The sequence below is a fragment of the Pholcus phalangioides genome, unplaced genomic scaffold, assembly GCF_987345545.1.
Source record: "Pholcus phalangioides strain wild (caught in Gottingen) unplaced genomic scaffold, Ppha-v1.0 ptg000031l_1, whole genome shotgun sequence".
Lineage (NCBI taxonomy): Eukaryota > Metazoa > Arthropoda > Arachnida > Araneae > Pholcidae > Pholcus > Pholcus phalangioides.
The window spans coordinates 5,084,492-5,104,308 of NW_028301621.1; the positions used below are offsets into that span (position 1 = coordinate 5,084,492).

Sequence of the window (19,817 nt, forward strand, 5' to 3'; positions counted from 1 at the left end):
GATTTTCTTCCAGACAAGTTTTTAGTTATTGATCTTCAAAAACCATTTACGTTAACATTAAAATTGCTGATAAAGATATTTTATTAAACAGTCTTTCGTATTTAGGCTTTTAATATTTTTCAAAAATGAGAAAAAATATTTTTAATTTTTGATCGTCTTTGGAGAGACGATCATGTCCCCCCTCCCCCCCCCCGTACACCTCTGATTAACCCCAATTTAATGTGAATTGGTGTCAGCAAAATATACAATAAACCCTATTTAGAACATTAATGCATCTGCGACATTGACGCCATAGCTCCATTTTTTTTACTAAAGGGTTGTACATAAACCCTGCGTTTCTCATAAAACCTCCGGTTGCAATTAGAGATAGAATCCGCGTAGACATTACCCAAGTTTTAGGTGGCAGAAAATAGAAATACGATTTCTAGTGTCATATCACATGTGTAGCCTAAATATGAAATTTTGAAGGATATTCACAAAATTAAATACCATATTGTAGCCTCGTAGGGTTGAAACTACTATATTTATTTTCAAAAAGGGACTATAAATTTTCTGGGGGAAAATCCGGCTTAGAATAAAACTTACACCGCGTGGGCGACATCACAGCAACTTCCTCGTTCTCCACTACTCTCGAACACGAGAGCGAATCTTGGGCGCGCCACCTATATTCGTTGAATACGGTCGGCCTTGACCGTTACAGACTCCCCCTCTGGTTTCATGAAACCGTCTCGGTATGAAACCAGGAAGAGTCTGCAAACATAAACAATACGGTGCATATAAACAATCAAAAATATTTGACGAACACATTTCAATAATCGAGGGCAAAAAAAAATAAAAATGACATATTTTCAAAAATAATATATATGTATATAGTTCATTCTTCACGAGAACGATGACTTGTAGGTAGATCAATCTACGACTTTTTCGGAGGGCGGCCTGGTCACCGCATAGGCATCACCGGTGTCTGTGCAATGTTCTTGCAAGGTCGAAATGCTGATGTATGATTCACTCCAAGTGATACCTGAGGTGAAGATGTACTGGCCACATCATGTCTACATGGAGATCTCTGGGACACCGCAGAATTTTGGCGCCTCGGCAATGAGTGTCTACAGTTTTCGTCTTTTTCTTTCGTCTTGTGGAACTCTACGTGATCCTGGAAGACGGATTCGTCCTCGAAGGTCATCTCACAGTATTGACAGACGATCACCCGGCGTACGCCTCGTTCATGTGGGTCATGACGTGCTCTATCATCTGCAATTTCCGACTGAATGTGGACTGGCAGATTCCGCTAGCGTAGGCAGCCTGCGAGCGACTGGCGGACACGACCTTGCCGCTGCTTGAAGTTGATGATTTTGGGGACATGGAATGGCTTCTTGAGTGTTGCTCGTCAACGTGTCTCTGAAACTGACTCTTCTGGGTGAAAACGAACTGACAGACGTGACATCTGAATGGGTTTCTGGCGTCGAGCGGAGGATTCACTGCGACCCTTTGTTTTTTTGCATCGTCTTTTGCGGGCACAGCCGTCGTTTCTACCATGGCCTCGGTTTTTTTGCGTCCCCTTTCTCTCTGGCTTCGGATGTTCACGAGTCGAGATGGGACAGGCTTGCGACCCCTCTTGGTTTTCGCTGGAGACATTCGGTACTGAGACACAGGTGTTGGTGAACTATTACCAGTGTTGATATGATGTTGAACGAATGGAGTAGGCTCTCCCCCTGGTTTGAAGACATCCTGATGTTCGCTTAGCGGAGCGCTAAGTTGACGCTTTTGATCGGGAGTCAAATCTCTTCCCTCGTCAGCACGCAATCGGTATGAATGCACGAGGTCCACTGATTCCGATACTGCACAATCAGCCGTTGGAACCTGTGGGAATGAGAATTGGTAGTGTGGAGTGTAACTGAAAAACCAACATTTCCTTTTTAGATCCACAGCGATGCCTGCTGCCGTCAGGAAGTCTAATCCCAGCAGCGATCGGTTTCCCTTTGCTTCTGGAAACACTAAAAAGGTAGTATTGACAGTTCGATTTCCAACGCGTACAGGTACTTTGACTTCATAGACCTTGCTGATAGACCGGGTACCATCAGCCAGACAAATAGTCGTGGTAGCACTGTTCATTGGTATATTTTTACTTAGGAAAAGCTTGTATAAGAGTTCCCCTGCAACCGAGTGTGTCGCACCTGTGTCGATACATATGAGACCACGATCTTGACATACTTGAATTTCCATCAGCGGTAGCGATACCTGAGCGTCTGTGGGTTGACAGCTTTACAAAATAGCGTTGTTTGGTGATTTCACAGCTGTCGCAGTCGATGGAGAGCAATTTGGACATTTTGCTCTGATGAACCCTAGAATACGACATCCATAGCAAACGATAGACGATGTGTTTACATCTGGGGGAAATCCGGCTTAGAACAAAACGTACACCGCGTGGGCGACATCACAACAATTTCCTCGTTCTCCACCACTCTCGAACACGACTGCCACGAGAGCGAATCTCGGGCGCGCCACCTATATTCGTTGAATACGGTCGGCCTTGACCGTTACAATATAACAAAAAAGTTAGATGTGATGGCATTTTTTCAAAGCCAGATTTGGATTCAGCACCCAAAAATTAATTTAGAGGAGATAAATTTTTGCATGTCAGGAAAACCTTGTAGACTAGTACAGGGTGGGCAAAAAGTCCATAGAAACTTAAAAATGCATAAAAACCGGGAAAAATAACCAAAATATAAAATGGTTTGCAGGGTTAGCATCGCTAGGTCACGGGAATTTTTTTAAGACAGAAAAAAAACGGCCGATGGGTGGCGCTGACGTACACAAGTCAAAGAAAAGTGTATCGATCCCGTCCATCCAATTTGTCGGAACTGAAAGATGCAATCCACTGAGAGGTGTCATGTATACATCCGCTGCACTCTGCCGTTGCTGGATTTGCGACTCGCCTGCAATGTGTGGTGGTCATGTACATTGGCGTACGCAAAGGAGGGGGGTGGGGGTTAGGGTTCTAACCCTTGAGCCAAGATTATAGTGTCATTTTGCAGGAAAAAAGTAAAAAAGCCCTCAAAAGGAAAAAAATCTGAAAACCCCGTTCGAGAAAATTCTGCGTACGCCTATGAGGTCATGTGTAACACATACTGCTGTAATAAACGATTTGGAGGCATTCTGTTCGTTATTTGCGTATCTTTTCTTTAATTTGTGTACGTCAGCGCCACCTATCGGCTGTTTTTTTCCTGTCTTAAAAAAAATACCTGTGACCTAGTGATGCTAACCTGCAAACCTTTTTTCATTTCGGTTATTTTTCCGGTTTTTATGCATTTTTAAAGTTTGGTGGACTTTTTGTCCACCCTATACTATTATTGCTATTATACTATTGGTCTTGGTTGTAAATTTCCACAGCCTCTTTATTTTGGGAAGCAAATCAATCATTATATTTGATAATGATTGATTTGCTTTATATAAATATAGGATTTTTAGGATAGGACCCTTTCGCGTTTCAACTAAAGTTATGCTGATTGAATTTAACTGGATAATTAAAGAATTTTCTCCTAATATTTTTTCTGAAATACAGGTTCCTACGAACACTCTTCGACTCAACTCCCACTTCCTTATCACGCATCAAGTTCTTGATTGTATAGTTGGTGCAGCTGCTAGAGAAGTGGCACTTTTCTTCAGTTTGCCTCCTGGTGACTTTGCAGTAATACCCTTCACTGCAAACCCAAACTATGAAGCTAAATTTCTGCTACGGATTCTTACAGATGAGATGAGCAATATATGGTGAAGCTTATTTTTGTTGTGCAAATCAGAATTTATAAATTTATTTTTATTTTTATGACTTTTTATTGTAAAATTAATCAGATCTAATTATAAGCTGATATGATCCCCTACATCGAATTTTTAGTTGCTTAGTTCCTTTCAGTTCTGACAGTTCCTTTCTATTTTTTCCCAGGGAAGTTAATGATGATAATCTTGTTTTAAGAGATCTCACTTTCACGTGCTCAGATGATGCTATTCAGGTACACATTCAAACTGTTTTCAGCAATTTAATAATTTTGTGGTCGATATTCATGATTTCATCATCATACATAGTAATTTGAAGCATGTAATGAAACTGGGATAAAATTTGAAATGATAAATGTGTCCCCTGTGCCAAATATATTAGTTGAAAACAGCTGGGGTGGCGAGTTATAATGATTCCGTGTTATTTTACAGTCCAGTTTGCCGATGATACAGAAACTCACGTGTAAGGTGAGTTTGCACGAAATTTCTTCAAAAATTAATCCTCTATTTTCTCTTTACATCCTTACTTCACATGTTTACAGACTAAATCTCAAATTTTAAGAAATAGAATTTAAATTTGCTCAGTCTGATATCTGTTTTATTCCTATTTTTTGTAATTATAACTACGTGACGCACATAAAATTGTTTTAACAATGACTCTTATTCTGAATTTGCTCTTTTTTTTTCAGCTACCTGTAGAAATTGATTCTGTGTCACTTCATAAAATATTGAGAGATTGCTGGCGATGTATGTTTTTATACTTTTGCATAAATCCTCAACTTGAACCAGTATCAAAACATTATAGAATGTAAAAAAATTAGTCCATTGCAGCAAAAACTTCTGATAAAGACCGGAATTACACTGTAAAAGATTACAAAGATCTTTCACAAAACTTGAAAAAGAAACAACTGATAAGTTTTTTCTTTTTTTTGTTGCAATTTTCAAATTTTTTTTACAATTTGTGTGAATACATATTTTATAATGCTGATGGCAACCATGGAGAATATATATGTATATACAGTGTGAGACACTATTAGTAGACAAGACACTTGTAGTGACCTTAAGTTCTTCGAATAGTGAGCACTCATCACGACAAGCATAAACAGAAATTTATTAATTAAAAAATTAGAATAAGAACGTAAGACGACGATTCTACTCGATCGCTTTCACACACACCTTTCTCCCCCTCTGTTTATTTTCGAATGTCCCTTTTTGTTTTTGCAATCTCCCGTCTATTGAGGCTTTTCTTCTTCTTGTGCTCTGGAGCCTTTTATACCATATTGTTACGTCAAGGTTTTAACCGAGAGACGCGCACACAGAACACTACAACACTCTTGAATTTTAGTGAAATCAAAGTAAAAAAATACCAAAAATTTCAAGCTGTTTTATGACGGCAAAAAATAACTTTATACCAAATATTGAAAATTCAAAAAAAAATATTTTCACGTTATTTTATGGAAAAACAGAAAATGTAGTATGGACAGAATTATAAGACACCTACTGATTTTTGAGGGAAAAGTAAAATAAAATTCAAACAAATCACACGTAAATTTATCAAAATCAATATTTTGTACAACCACCCCTGTTGCTAATCAAAGCAAAAATTCGATTTGGCATGGATTCAACCAAATCAATGAGAGTGTCACAAGAGACATCATTCCAAGCCTATGATATGGCTGCTTTAGATGTTCGATGGAAGAAAGTTTTCTCCTACCTGCGTATACTGATCTGCAAAGGATGCCCCACAAGTTTTCCATGGGGTTGAGGTCAAGGGAACGAACCCGTCATGAAAGAACATTGATGTTTTTTAGCTTGAACCACTGCTTTGAATGACCCGACACATGAATTTGGAGCATTATCTTGTTGGAATATGCAATATTCGCCACAAAGAACTTCTTTATATATATACCAAATTGCTGCTTTTACCTGAATATCCTTAGGGGCGAGACAGGGGTGTGAACCATGCATACCAAGTTGCTGCTGCAAAAGTTCTTAGTTTTTGGAATTCATCCTCGAGAGTAGAAAAACTACATGTCTTTCCTTGGGCAGAAAATGTTCCCCAAACCATCACTGAACCACCACCCATTTGATGGCTCCTTAATTGCGGCGTTGCAGACCTCAAAACATGGCAATATGAATGGAAACCATCTGCACCATCAAGATTGATTTTTTTTTTTCATCGGAGAACAGAGCAGAATACCACTGATGAGTCCAAGACATGCTACGTTTTGCGAGAGTCAAATGATCCTGTTTGTGTTTCAAAGTTAACGGAGGTTTTTCTTGATTTTCATGGATTTGATGTTTTTTGTAGAACTTTAAACTCTGGAAATTTTGATGTTACTTAGCAGTAAGGGAGTAAATGACGCAGTTCCAATGATTTCTCTGGGTAGATTATTATAGAATTTCGGAATCAGAAAGCTGAAGTGCTTTTGAAGAATATTTTTATGAACTGAGTGAGTAGAGGACATTTATATAGACCAGTGATTCCAAAGGTGGGAGATGGAATGTTCCATGGGGCGGTAGAAGCTACGGGTATAGCATAGGACTCTATGGGTTAGATTGCGGTGGGGGGGGGGGGCGCTGGGAGAAAAAGATTTCTGAAGAAGGGGGCGAGGGGACAAAAAAGGTTGGGAAACTATGATATAGACGAATAGATGTACGGGATACGTAAAGGGGTAAGTAGTACTGGGGTTTTTTTTATTTTTAACTAGCTGTAACCCGCGCCTTCGCTCACGTGAATTTGGTCATCTGAAAATTGTTCTGCAATAATTTCCCCCATATAACATTTGCACCACGTTCGGGGTTAAATTTTCAGAAATCCCGTCGTAGTGATCCACTGTATTATAAAATATAATACATACCAAATTTCAAATAATTTCATTAATTTCATCAAGTTTCTGCTACTTGAACTTAAAGATGATTTCACCACAAAACCTTTGAAACCCCCCCTTAGATGTTAAATTTTGAAATATCCCTTTTTAAATGAGCCTCTACATTACAAACTAAAACTACTGATCAAATTTCATAATTATAGCTATATTGGTTTCGAATCAGCATGATTTCGCTATATAACCTTTGAACCATCTTATGATTTACTCGGGGATCGAAATTCAAAAATCCCCTTCTTAGTTTATTTTTACGTCATTAAGTAAAGCTACTGACCAAATTTCATAATTATAGCTCCAATTAAGAGTGGTTTCGGCTCTGCGTAATTTCTCTATGTAACCTTTGAACCCCCCTTAAGGGTCAAATTTCGGAAAACAATTTCTTAGTGGATCTTTTAACAACAAATTTCATGATTATAGCTTCAGTGGTTGACCCCCTTAGCTGTCGAACTTCAAAAAAACCCTTCTTGGTGAGTGTTTACGGCATGAAACAAAACTATTGACTAAATAGCTTCAGTAGTTCCGGCTCGTTGATGATGAGTCAAGGCAGTCAGGATATGTTATTATATATTATTTATAAGGATTTATAAAAATAGAATCAAAATCTTTATTTAATTTGGCGGAGCCAATTTTAAAGGTGGAGGTATTTTAGCACGCAAAATAAAGTAGAAAAAAAACATTATTGGGACAGCATTGCGGGGGAAAAAAACAACCTACACTTAAGCGAAAAGACGATGTCTGAAACAGTAGTTGAGAAAAAAATATGTTTGATTTTGGAGTTATTCGCATTTAGTACTTGTTTGAAATTGGAAATGTCATTCCTGAGCAAAATTATCTCAAAAATGTCTGTAAGTTGGACATTCGAAAAATACATGCTCCCAAGTTTCACTTCTACGTAGATGTCGTAAGCGCGTTTTCCCACTATTTAAGTATTTTTAATTCCTTTTAATGAATCATAGAAAATTGAACACTTTTTTTCTTTTGTCTCTTTTGGCTGAGGCCTGTCTTTACTTCTTATCTTCGGTGAAAGCCTTTAGAAGTTCATTTACTGACTTGTTGTATTTTTCACTTGGTGACTGCCGTCACATTATAAAAAATTTTTCATGTCTCGTTCCCACTTTTGGATGAAATTCCAAAAGTAACGCGTGATCCCTATTGACCAATCAGAAAATAGCATCTCTATCAGATCACTCTAAACAGTGATGGTAACCTCTTCCAGCGAAATTTCCCTCGAAAAATTCCCTTTTGACGAAATTTTTCCCACGCATTCAGAAAAATGTGCTGCCATCTAGCGGAGAAAATACATAATCAAGTATTTTACACTAGAAAAGTATTGCACTGCATTAGTTTCTTTATTTTTTGCAAAAATTCCTTTGTTTGATGAACTCTCAAAATTTCCCACAAGGGCTAAGAAATTTCCCACGTCGGCAAATTTTGGCGAATTTTTCCCACGAATATGGGAAATTTCCCACGAGTTACCATCACTGACTCTAAATCTAAGTCTATCCCACACTTCTTGGCGAGAACTTTTAGGGTAGGGAGCGGGTAGAGGTCTGGCCCTTCCCAGCCGGACCGACCCGAATTGCTTTGAAATTCAATTTAAAAATGTAATAAATTAGAATATAAGAATTTTCCTGCCACGAGGTGGCAGAGGATGATGGTTGGTGAGTGTTGTGCTTTTTTTTTTTGTATATTGAGTGGCTTTTGGCGAGATTATCCTAGCTTTTGTTATACACTCAAACTTGTTTTTGTGCGGTGGATAGGGACAGCATAAAAAAAACGCATAAAATAAATCGCACATAACTTCACGAGTAGCTACAAAAATATTTTTCGCAACACATTTAAAAAGTCTCACGTAGAAAATAACTCGAAACCTTATGACATAACTAGGAATTGCTTTTTTAAACGAAATCAAGCCACGAGGCTTAGCAGCAGGGCCGCAACTAGATGCTTGGTCAGCCGGGTCAACAAAATGCATTTTAGCGCCCCCTCATAATATTGAAGAAGAGATTAAAGAGTGAAATTTGCGCCCCCTCTAGTACAGCGCCCGAGGTACCATACCCGTCTCCACCCCCCTAGTTGCGGCCCTGCTTGGCAGATACTTGGAATCTCGCCAAACCTTTTGGAATCTGATTTAGAAAATACACATGCGAACATTTTTAAAAATTTTATTTACATATGTAATTATTTTACACATACAAAACGTTTTTGTATGCCTCTTATAGTGGATTCACCTGATCTAAATTCTTTACCAAGAGCTGTGGATTTTTCACCTTCTGCTATTTGTTTTAAAATCGTAGTCTTGATTTAGTTAGACAAAAAAAACGCATTTAATTATCACTTTTTATATAGTTTATGGAAGTTGAATCATTTTTAAGGAACAGTTTATTGTATAATTAAATGTTACAACGAGCTGCCAACAAGTCGTAATATTAAGTCGTAAGTAAAATACAAGTCGTAATGTATTTGTATTTTGAACTCTGTTAGTAAGATATGTTTTGAAAAATTTAAGTGGCAAACCCCGAATTCCTGCGTATTCTAGTTTGGTTAGAATAATACTATGATTCACGGTATCAAAAGCTTTGCTGATATCTAAAAATAATGACGCAACTTTACAATTATTGTTATCTGCTATATACATTTGAAAGAAAATTAACAAGAGCGTCCTCTGTACTTTTTGCCTTTCTGAATCCAAATTGGTTCTCACTAAAAAAATTAATGCTGTCAAGGAATTTAATTATTCTGGATTTAATTATTTAATACCTTTGAAAAGACAGATAGTAAAGAAATTGGTCTGTAATTATTAACATTCTTTTTGTCCCCTTTCTTGTGTATTGGGGAAACGATTGCAAGTTTCAGGCACTCTGGAAATTCGCCAGTGATAAAACTTGAATTAAAAATAAACGATAAGACATCACTTACATATGGTGCAATGCACTTCAATGTTATGGAATTAATTTTGTCAAATCCTGACGATTTTTTGGAGTGTAAAGAATTTATTATACTCAATACTTCATGACTATCCGTAGGGTATATAAAAAAGAATTTCTCAAAAAAATTTAAATTTGAACAATTTAATGAATTACAATTATTAGGAAGATTATGGTTACAAAAATTAGAAAAAAAGTCATTAAAACATTCAGCAATATCAATTGGATTCGTTATTTCACCAGTTGCTTCAGTAAAAACCATGTCGATGCTGCTATATTTATCCTCACCAATTAATTTGTTAATTAAATTCCATTGAGATTTTGAATCACCGTTTGCTTGAATAAATGCTGCAGTATAATAGTCATTCTTATTTTGTTTTATCTCATTGTTTAACATATTTCTAAATGTCTTGAAATGATATCGCAGCTCAATATCAAACGATTTCTTATTTAAATCATTTAAATCATTTCTTTTAATAATCTATGTTTAATTTTAATTTTTTCATAATTTTTCTTGGTAATCCACGGTTTTCTTATTCTTTTATTATACTTTACTCTAGTAGAAGCATCAACACAATTCTTAATTAAATCCAAGAAAGTATTCATTGCCTAGTTTGCAGATTCACAACTGTAAACTGTATCCCACGTAACCATTTTTACAAGATCAATCAATTGATTTTTATCAAGATAGGTAAAGCACCTTGTTTCACAATTTGAGTCATTGCTGTCATGATCTGTTTCTAAATAAAATAAAGCCATTTTATGATCAGTTATGCACAAATCGAGAAGTGCAGCTTTTTTTGAATTTAAATTTCTGGATCTACAAAAAATATGATCTATGCAAGTTGACGTTTCATCGGTTTCTCTAGTTGGAGAATTTATTAACTATTCAAATCCAGATCTTGACATCAAATTCACATAAGAAAAAATATTTAAGTCTTCAGATCTTAAAATATCAAATATTCAAGTCACCGATCAAATACATATCTTTATCTCGTTTATAATCAAGCAAATAGTTAATTTCGTTTATGAATGTGTCAATAGAATACATGTGATACCTATAAATGCTTAATAAAATAAATTTGTATTTCCCGTAAGTGCAATCAACCAACAGCGAATCAACACGTCATCTCATTTAAATGCAACTTATTAAAAATTATACTTTCAGAAAAAAATAGTGCTATACCACCAGAGCGATTTATGTTTCCACATTTAAATAAACTTCTGTACCCATGTATCTTGTAAAACGAAGTTTCGCATTCAGAGATGCAGATTTCACTGAGTATTATTATTGAGGGTTTTATATCAAGCTGATCTAAATATGCTACAAAGATGTCAAAATTTGCACGTAAACTACGTATATTTAAATGGGCCATGGTAAGATTATATTGTCATAACAAAATATGTTGAAATCAACAACTGTAGAAAATGTCAAATTCTGATCCATTTTTAAAAAAAACAAGAAAAATCAATCACATACCTGAGTTACAAATTTTTCAATATATCTGAATTCACTACGCGAAATGATCGATCACCTGATTGCTTTCTCATTAGAATCTTACCATCTTTGACCCACACGAAAGTATAACACTTCTGTTTCGCAACTTCCTAGGCCTCCTTGAGAAGTAGTTTATTCTGCTGCGTGAGGTGCTCGTTGATGAACACTCACTGTTGCTCTGAGAAGGCGCCACGGATGTCTTTCGCCGTCAAACGCATTTTTCGTGATGCGGTAATGTAGGCATCTCGTATGTCCCGTGAGAATTGTGCAACGATTTTGTCAGGTTGTTGGTCACCATAGTTTCTGATCCGGTGCGCGATATCAATGTCCATCTCCGATACCTCAAGTCCAGCTTTCTGTCCGATCGTGGATACGATAGTCTTCACATTTTCATCTTTCGTGCGTGGAATTCCAGAAATCTCTATATTCCGATTCCGGCAATACTGTGACAGGTCATTTAGTTGGCACATCAAGTCACTTACTTGAACTTCCAGCGATGCCTGATTCCGAGAAAGGGATTCTTGTTTTGAACGTATTTCATCGGTGGACACTTGCAATTCGTGTATTTGACCACGGTAGATCTCAATTGACTCCTTCATTTCTTCCAGCTTTTGCGAGTTGTCTTTGATCTCCTTCAAAATCTCCATCTTGAAAGCCGCAAACATTGATTCCAATCTCGAAAATATCGCACTTTCAAAAGACCTGCAGAAATCACACATCCATATATTTTCCCGCGAAGCCGCTTGCTTTAGAGTGCCGGTAATGCCAGTGCATACGAAATGGAAACCTCGGCCACAGTTTCCCGCGCATTTTACCAAAATCCTTCGTATTTGCGATGTTAGACTTGCACACGCCACAGTTTTCCATTCCTTACAATTTACTCGTTAAATTAAAAAATAAAACAATAAGACAGCCTAAATTATTAAAATAAATCATATTAAATCAATAAAATAAGAAGAAAACGAGAGACGTGACAAAAACGTTGTCCTACTTCCTGCGCCACCTGCTATTTTCAGTCATTTTCAGGGATTATGTCGAAAAATAAAATAAAAATCCTAAAAATTTATATCTAAATGGAAAAAATAATAAATTTACCTTCAATTTACGCTTTGGAATGAATCTTATCTTATTGACGTCCTTCAAAGTGCTTTCATATTCCTGGACTATTAGTCCAGGAATATGAAAGCACTTTGAAGGACGTCAATTAAGTAATGCGATTATATACTTCAATACATATGTAATGTAATTGGCTGACGCAATACTTTTGTGATGAAATATCAAAAATCGAAAAAACTAAATGGCCGATCGAACCTACCATTTTTTTTTTTATTGATAACTTCGTCAATTATGTTCTAATTTGATTGGAATTTTCATATACCGCACAAAAAAAAAAAAAATCGCACAAAAACAGGTTTGAGTGTAATTTGTTTTGAGCGGCTTTTTAATATAATTCTTCCCGTAATATGACTTCGCTTTTTTGTTTTAATTGATTTCTTGTACAACGACCGACATTGCCGGTTAAACAATTAAAATGATACGTTTATATTTTGTTTGTATGAAGCTTTTTTTTTTAAGTTTAATAAATAATTAAAATTTAATTGCGGAACAACATAATAATGTCGCCGCAGTATGCTTAATGTGTATTGTTTATTTTCATTTTTTCTAATTTAGTTATGTTGCGATCCGGCCTCACGACATAGACAAAAGCTTGCATATTTCGTGAGGCTCAACTAAGAAATATTTTAATACTTAATTTTAATTAAATATTTCATATACAAATTACCAGGCAAAGTTCTAATTTTTGTGATAATAAGAAATATTTATCTCTCAGTCTAATAGCTGGCAAATCAAAATGAAGATGTATTAATACGCGCTTGAGATGTATTTCTGAGAAAATTATTAGATAGTCTACCACAGACATGAAAGTGTTTTTATTGTAGCAAATTTGTAAAAACTAAGGATATTTTTGTTCACACAGAAAAGTCAACCGTTCTAGGATGTAGGGTATGTAATGCTTAATTACGGCAGGATCGAGATTAAATTTAAAAAAAAACGATCCCCTTCGTGAAAAATGTCCCAAATTGCTGCCAGCCAATTGAATTTGGTATCGTAGGTGTTTCAGGCAAATTTTCGGTAATCATTTTCTCGGAACTTTTCATGTTTAAAATTCGCAAACAGAACTTGAGCAGGAATTTTTTCATTATCAATCAATAGATCATTTAATTTCGCTTATGGGGCCAAACCCGTGCGAATGGTTGGCACGAATACAAAACATAGGTCAACATCGTATCGGTAATACAGAACAGTTCAATTTAAAATGTTTAGTAATTTGATCGTGTCATTGCAAAAAAGTACAGATTTCGGATTTGAAGCTCGGAGAACTTTGTGGTAGAGGATAGAAGATTTTGCCGGCTAGTGTTGGGTTTAAAACAGGAGTTTTTAAATATGCAGCACGTTGTAAACTGAATAACGGACATTCCATAAGCATATGGAATAAATCGAAAATTTGATTTGACGCATTACTGCAATTAGGGCAGTTTTTGTCCGGATCAAGTATCACATATCCGTTACAGGTGAGCAGGAATTTTCCCCCAGACCGCATTTGGAAGATCAATCGTTTCCATGAAAATAGAGCATTGCAGCAAAGATAGTTTTCTATCGTGAGGTTCCGGAAGAGTTGATTGTAATACGCGTAATTTGTTAAACGATGAACTGAAAATAGATCGTCTTGGATAGTAATGTCTACATACCTCGAAACAGAAAGTGAGAAATGTTTTGTGAGTCTGGTGCTACTTGGAGGTCCCAAATATATGAAAGTCCGAGTGTTTGGAGAAATTTTAAAATGCTGTAGGCCCAATTGCGGCTGTTATTTATAGGGGGGCATCGAATTAGAGCGTTATAACAGATTTTAGGAAGACGATTACTAGGCATGAGTAGTAACTTATACCAAAAAAACAGGGTGTGTTTAAAGATTGCTATCGATATCGGGCGTCTGGCCGATTCTAGTCTTAATATGTATCCGGGGCAACATCTGGAAGTTGTAAAAAGTTTGCTTAAAAAATTATTCTGTGCTTTTTAGAAAGTAATCTAGGGCCCAGATTGGAGAGGCGTAAGTCATGACGGAGCTCACCGTGGAATCAAAGAATTTGAATGCTGTGGGTATAGATAATATGACGCTGTGGTGGTCGAGTGGTCATAGTGACGGACTCGCATCGCGAGGATCCGGGTTCGAACCCCTCCGGCGCCACAGTGGTGGTCGCCTGAAGTTGGTTTTCTGTGGTTTCCAACTTCAAGGCGCAAATGCGAGCCGATCTCCCCGTTAAAAAGTCTCGCCACAGAGAGCAACAGGCCAACAACGTTACAAATATTCAATCATTACACTTCACTCACAGTTTGAAGTATAGATGGCAGCACTGAAATATCAAACACAACACTAGCTATACACTCAGACTGTTAGGTGCAGTCACTTTGTCCCAGACTCTGCCACGAAGCTGCGCTGGAAGAGATCTCGGCAACGGGATAAGTCCGGTGGCAGAGCACCTGGCGTTCATTCATTCATGTGGGTATAGATGCATTGCCGGATTTGCTCAAGATTTGGATAACTTTTCCGGTAGCAATTTTGGCCTTAGTTATAGTGCGATTACTGTTTTTCCGAAATGTTCCGGTGGTGGAAAAAATTGTGCCCAGATAATTGTATTCGTTTACAATTTGTATATTCTGTCCCTTCCATGTGGCGATCGCCACTAGCTATTTTTCCGCCCTTTCTAAAGATCGGAATTTTTGTTTTATTGAGATTTACAAGTAGCTTATGATTATCGAAACGAAATATGTCGCGAGTCTATCGATTTTTTTCTGAAGAGATGTTGAATGTTCTGAAAAAAAAGTACTATATCATCCTCGTAAATGAGGCTATGTAATTGATTTGTGTGATCAATGGAAGCACCAGTAAATTCAGAGTTGAAGATGTCATCCAGGTCTGCTAGGAATAAGGCGAAAATAAGTGGGGAACATGGGTCTCCCTGTAACACTCCGTTAGTTATACTAATGTGATTTGTTAGTCCCTCTGTTGTTCTTATCCTGGCTTTGGCATTGTCAAAGAGAATGCGGAAAATTGTCAGAATTTTGGTACTTAATCCTAGTTCATGGAGTTTGCTCCATAGCAGAGAGCGGTCTACAGAATCGAATGCCTGGGACAGATCAATAAAACATGTATATAGTTTTCCTTTTTTGCGGCGAGTGTGTAATTGTATAAGATCGTCTAAGGTGAAGATGTGGTCGAGACATCCCCTTCCTTTCCTGAAAGCATTTTGGTTTTCTGGTAATATTTCTCTCCGGTCAGCCCCTCTTGGCAAGAATTGAGGAAAAGAGAATTTTTTCATTATGACTGACACCTGAGGTTGCCCTAGTTCAAGTAGATTTTTCGAAATCTACAAAAATTAAAAACGAACGACCACGAGCATAGGCGTAAGCAGAATTTTCTCACGGGGGTTTCAATTTCTTTTTCTTCTGGGAGGGGGGGGGGGGTGTTTACGTTTTTTCCTGCAAAATATCACTACTGACCACGAGGTATCGAAAGTTTCTCCTGGATCAAATAGTTGAGAACGAAAATTTGTACAACTATATTTTCTTCTAAAGCCTGCCTGTTCTTCGGGTAAAATATTTTGTTTGTGTAGCCGATTTGTTAAACGATTATTTAAAATTGAGGTGAGCTAAAAACAAAAAATTGAAAATAAAAAATTAAAAATTGAAGTGAATAGCTTAAAAACACAAGAAACTAAAGAAATGGGCCTAAAATTAATAGTTAGGCTAGGATCACCTTTCTTAAAATAGGAAGAATTATCACTTCTTTTGGAATATTTGAATTTACCCAAAGAAATTATTAAAAATTGAAATATTAAATAGAGCTTTAGCAAACATGGGTATATTTTTCAAAAACTCATTTATGATCAAATCGTTACCATGAGCTTTACCATTTTTCAGACCGTTTAGGGTCTATCTAATCTCACCTCTATCTAACTCACTCATGGAGATCCGATCGTCGTGTTCATTAACTGAAACTTTATGGGGTGTAGCATATACAACAGGGGTTGAGCATCTGACGCAAACACTGATTTGAAATGCTCATACCAAATATCTTTTAGAATATCGTTAATAAAAAAGCCGATTATATTGTTATTATTCCATTTCTCGATAATAGTGACCGACTGTCTCGAAGTTTCGACCAGACCTGTAAATAGTAGGGAGAATGAGAATAGGAGATTCCAGATTTAGGGAGCTTTTTCGATGAAAAGTCAGTTGTTATAGAACTTTGCGAGAAAGTTGTTAGCTCTCTGATTAGCTTGTAAATACGTGTAAATTGCTGTTCTGTAAATAAATCTGTTTGTCCGTCGAACCGCTTCTTGTTTTGCCATCTCGAAGTCTTGTGGAAATTGTCCGGAACAATATTCAGATTTCGCATTCCGACAGATACTTTTAAAATTGTTTTTAGAATATCTATAAATTTCGCCCAATTCACGGGAATACTTGTGTCAGTCTACGCAGCAATTTACGAAGCACTGGGCGAATTTTTATTTGTTGAAATTTATCAAGTACATCGGTTACATTCAAGCAACTGAAACCGATAGGCTTATTGGTTGCTTTTTTTCTCAAGTTTTGTAAAAGCTCTTACATCAAAATTTTATGGTATAATCCCGGCCAAAAGCTCAATTCATAAAAAATTCTAATTATGATCATTTTCATGTTCATTTAAAAATCATATTCATGTTCATTTAAAAATCATATTCATGTTCATTTAAAAATCATATTCATGTTCATTTAAAAATCATATTCATGTTCATTTAAAAATCATATTCATGTTCATTTAAAAATCATATTCATGTTCATTTAAAAATCATATTCATGTTCATTTAAAAATCATATACACTGGTGAAATAAATTAAGAGAATTTGCATATTTTATCGAATTTCATGAAAAGAACTGAACTGAATGTAAAACCACTGCTTCTAGACAAAAATGCAAATCTTGTACATCAAATACGTAAGCGTGCACGTGTGTGTAGGCAGAGCCAGTAGAGAAACAGGCTTTATAAGCGCGCGTAAGTTAAGACGCATTTCGTTCGCTAGCACACCTCGGCGAATTTCTTGGTGTTATTTTGCAGCAATCGGTTAATTTCAAATTGTAACAGTAAAAATGAGTAACCACCAACGTTTAGATGATGGAATGAGGTGGCGAATTGTGGAGAGGCTAGAAGCAGGCCAATCTCAAGTCCAGATTTGTAGAGAGTTCAATTTAACGCCCAGCGTCGTGTGTAACTTATGGAAACAGTTCCAGGATACCGGATCCATCGAGAGAAAGCCTGGGCAAGGTCGTCCAAGAGCCACGACGGCCAGAGAAGATCGCCATTTGTCGATTATAGCGAGGCGTAATAGGAGTGCTACAGCTTCTCAGCTCTCTCGTGACTTGTATGCAGCCACAGGAACCCGTGTATCAAGGGTGACTATTTCCAAAAGACTTCATGAGCGAGGGTTGTTTGCAAGAAGACCTGCTGTTTGCGTCCCGCTCACTTCTACGGACAGGAGAATCCGTTTATCATGGTGCAGAGAGCATAGAGATTGGAGTATGGATCAATGGGCGACCGTTCTCTTCACTGATGAGTCCCGGTTCAGCCTAAGCACCGATTCTGGCCGTACGTTCATATGGAGGGACCCGCTACCTACCCTCCAATGTTCGCGAAATCGACCATTATGGCGGAGGAGAAGGTTTAAGGATCATGTTGAATGGCCGCACACCTCTCCATGTCTTTGAAAGTGGCACTGTGACTGGTGTGAGGTATAGGGATGTGGTCTTGGAGCCCTATGTTCACCTTTTCAGGGGTGCAGTTGGCCCTGAGTTCATTTTAATGGACGATAGAGCTCTTCTGGTCGACGATTTTCTAGAGAGTGAGGATATTCGCCGGATGGATTGGCCAGCCAGATCTCCATACCTTAACCCTATAGAGCATGTCTGGGATGCTCTGGGGAGGACAATTGCAACTCGCAACCCCCCTCCGGGAACCATCCAGGGAAGGAAAACAGCGTTGCTGAACGAGTCGGACCAATTGCCACAGGAAATGATAAACTGCCTTATTTCAAGTATGAAATCACGCTGCGAGACCTGTATATCTGTAAGAGGGACAATACCCCCTATTAACCCATCTATTAAATCATTTTTTTGTTTTGTTTATTCTGCAACCGCTGTTTCATACCTTCTGGCTCCAACGAGTGTTACGCACGATCATGCGTGTGTATATTACACACAATTATTGAATAGTTATTTGTTTTGTATTGTATCAATGTATGTACATATCAAATTTCATTAAAATCGGTACAGTAGTTCTAGAGATAATCGACCAAGTCTGCAAATTCTCTTAATTTCTTACACCAGTGTTCATTTAAAAATCATATTCATGTTCATATAAAAATCAGTATGAAATGTTAGAAATACAGAATTATATGCACTAAAAAGTAAAGTTCTAATATGCAAATACGCACCACGACAAAACCGTAGCGGAGGAGTTAACCCCAAAATGTTTGAAAATGACTGATTTTGTTCAATAACTCAGGTATTCTCTTCCCCCCCCCCCCCCCGAAGTACTACTCTTTTCCCTCCGAGATAAATTTCTGACTGCGCTCGGAAATGTCAAAATACGCATTGAAAGAAATGGGAAAAGTTGAAAATTTTTAAATATGAACTAAAACTAAAAAATATGCATAATAAAAAGTGGAATAACATTGCAAACATGTACTCATATATTTTAAAAATGCGTATTTTTCGTAACCAAGAAATAATCACTTGCGATATATCTCTTTTTCTCCTTCTATATTTTCTATTTCTTTCTATATTCTCATGAAAGGTTTATGCTACATGTTTACTATATAGGCATTCCTGGTTTCTAGCAGTTATTCACTTATGGGGTGAGAAAAATCATTAAAGAACGAGGTAGGCCGGCATTATACCGTAAGTTTTGTAAAAGCTCTTTGATAAACTGAAAAAAAGCAAAAACAATAAGCCTACTGGTTACTTTCACTCAAATGTAACCGATCCGCTTATTGGTTGCGTTTTTCAAGTTTTGTAAAAGAAGTTTAATAAAACTTTTATAGTATAATCCCGGTTTTAAACCAGAGTTTCTAAAACTTTTTAGCGCACTGCTCACTTTTCCTTAAGAATTTATTTTTTCCCTCATCGGCCCCAAATTTTAAAAAACTACGTAGAGATCGTATATTACACCCATAGCTTCCATATCCCCCTCCCAGGGTATAATATCGTCCACTCGGGGAAACGGTGATCTAACCGCAAACGTTGTACTGTAGGCCTGCATACCTAAAACAACAAACCTAAGGCCGGGATTAGTAGTTGAACGTTTAAATTGTTTTTTAAATTTTGTAAAAGTAATTTCATAAAACTTGAAAAATACAACCAATAAACTGATCGGTTGCATTAGCTCGAATGTAACCGTTGTATTATAGCTTATTCGTTGTATTTTTCAAGTTTTATACAAGCACTTTTACAAAAATTTTATAGCGTAATCCCGGCGTTAGGCCGGTATTACAGTATAAAAGTTTTATAAAAATTATTCCATTAAACATGACAAGTGCAACCAATGAGCTTATTGGTTGCATTTGCTAGAATGCAACCAATAAGTTTATTAGTTGCACTTTTCAAATTTTATAAAATAACTTGCATAAAAAGTTTATG

General features: G+C 36.9%; 1 protein-coding gene across 2 annotated transcripts in view; it reads left to right on the forward strand.

Moving 5' to 3' along the window:
- The window catches only part of LOC149067026 (calpain-B-like), a 208,893-nt gene that overhangs the window by 128,397 nt on the left and 60,679 nt on the right, over positions 1-19,817 (forward strand). For both annotated transcript variants that reach the window (XM_089253047.1, XM_089253048.1), the window contains exons 10-13: positions 3,563-3,768; positions 3,941-4,007; positions 4,204-4,239; positions 4,461-4,518. In XM_089253047.1, coding sequence (XP_089109173.1) covers positions 3,563-3,768; positions 3,941-4,007; positions 4,204-4,239; positions 4,461-4,518 — 367 coding nt within the window. The remainder of the gene's footprint in view (positions 1-3,562; positions 3,769-3,940; positions 4,008-4,203; positions 4,240-4,460; positions 4,519-19,817) is intronic.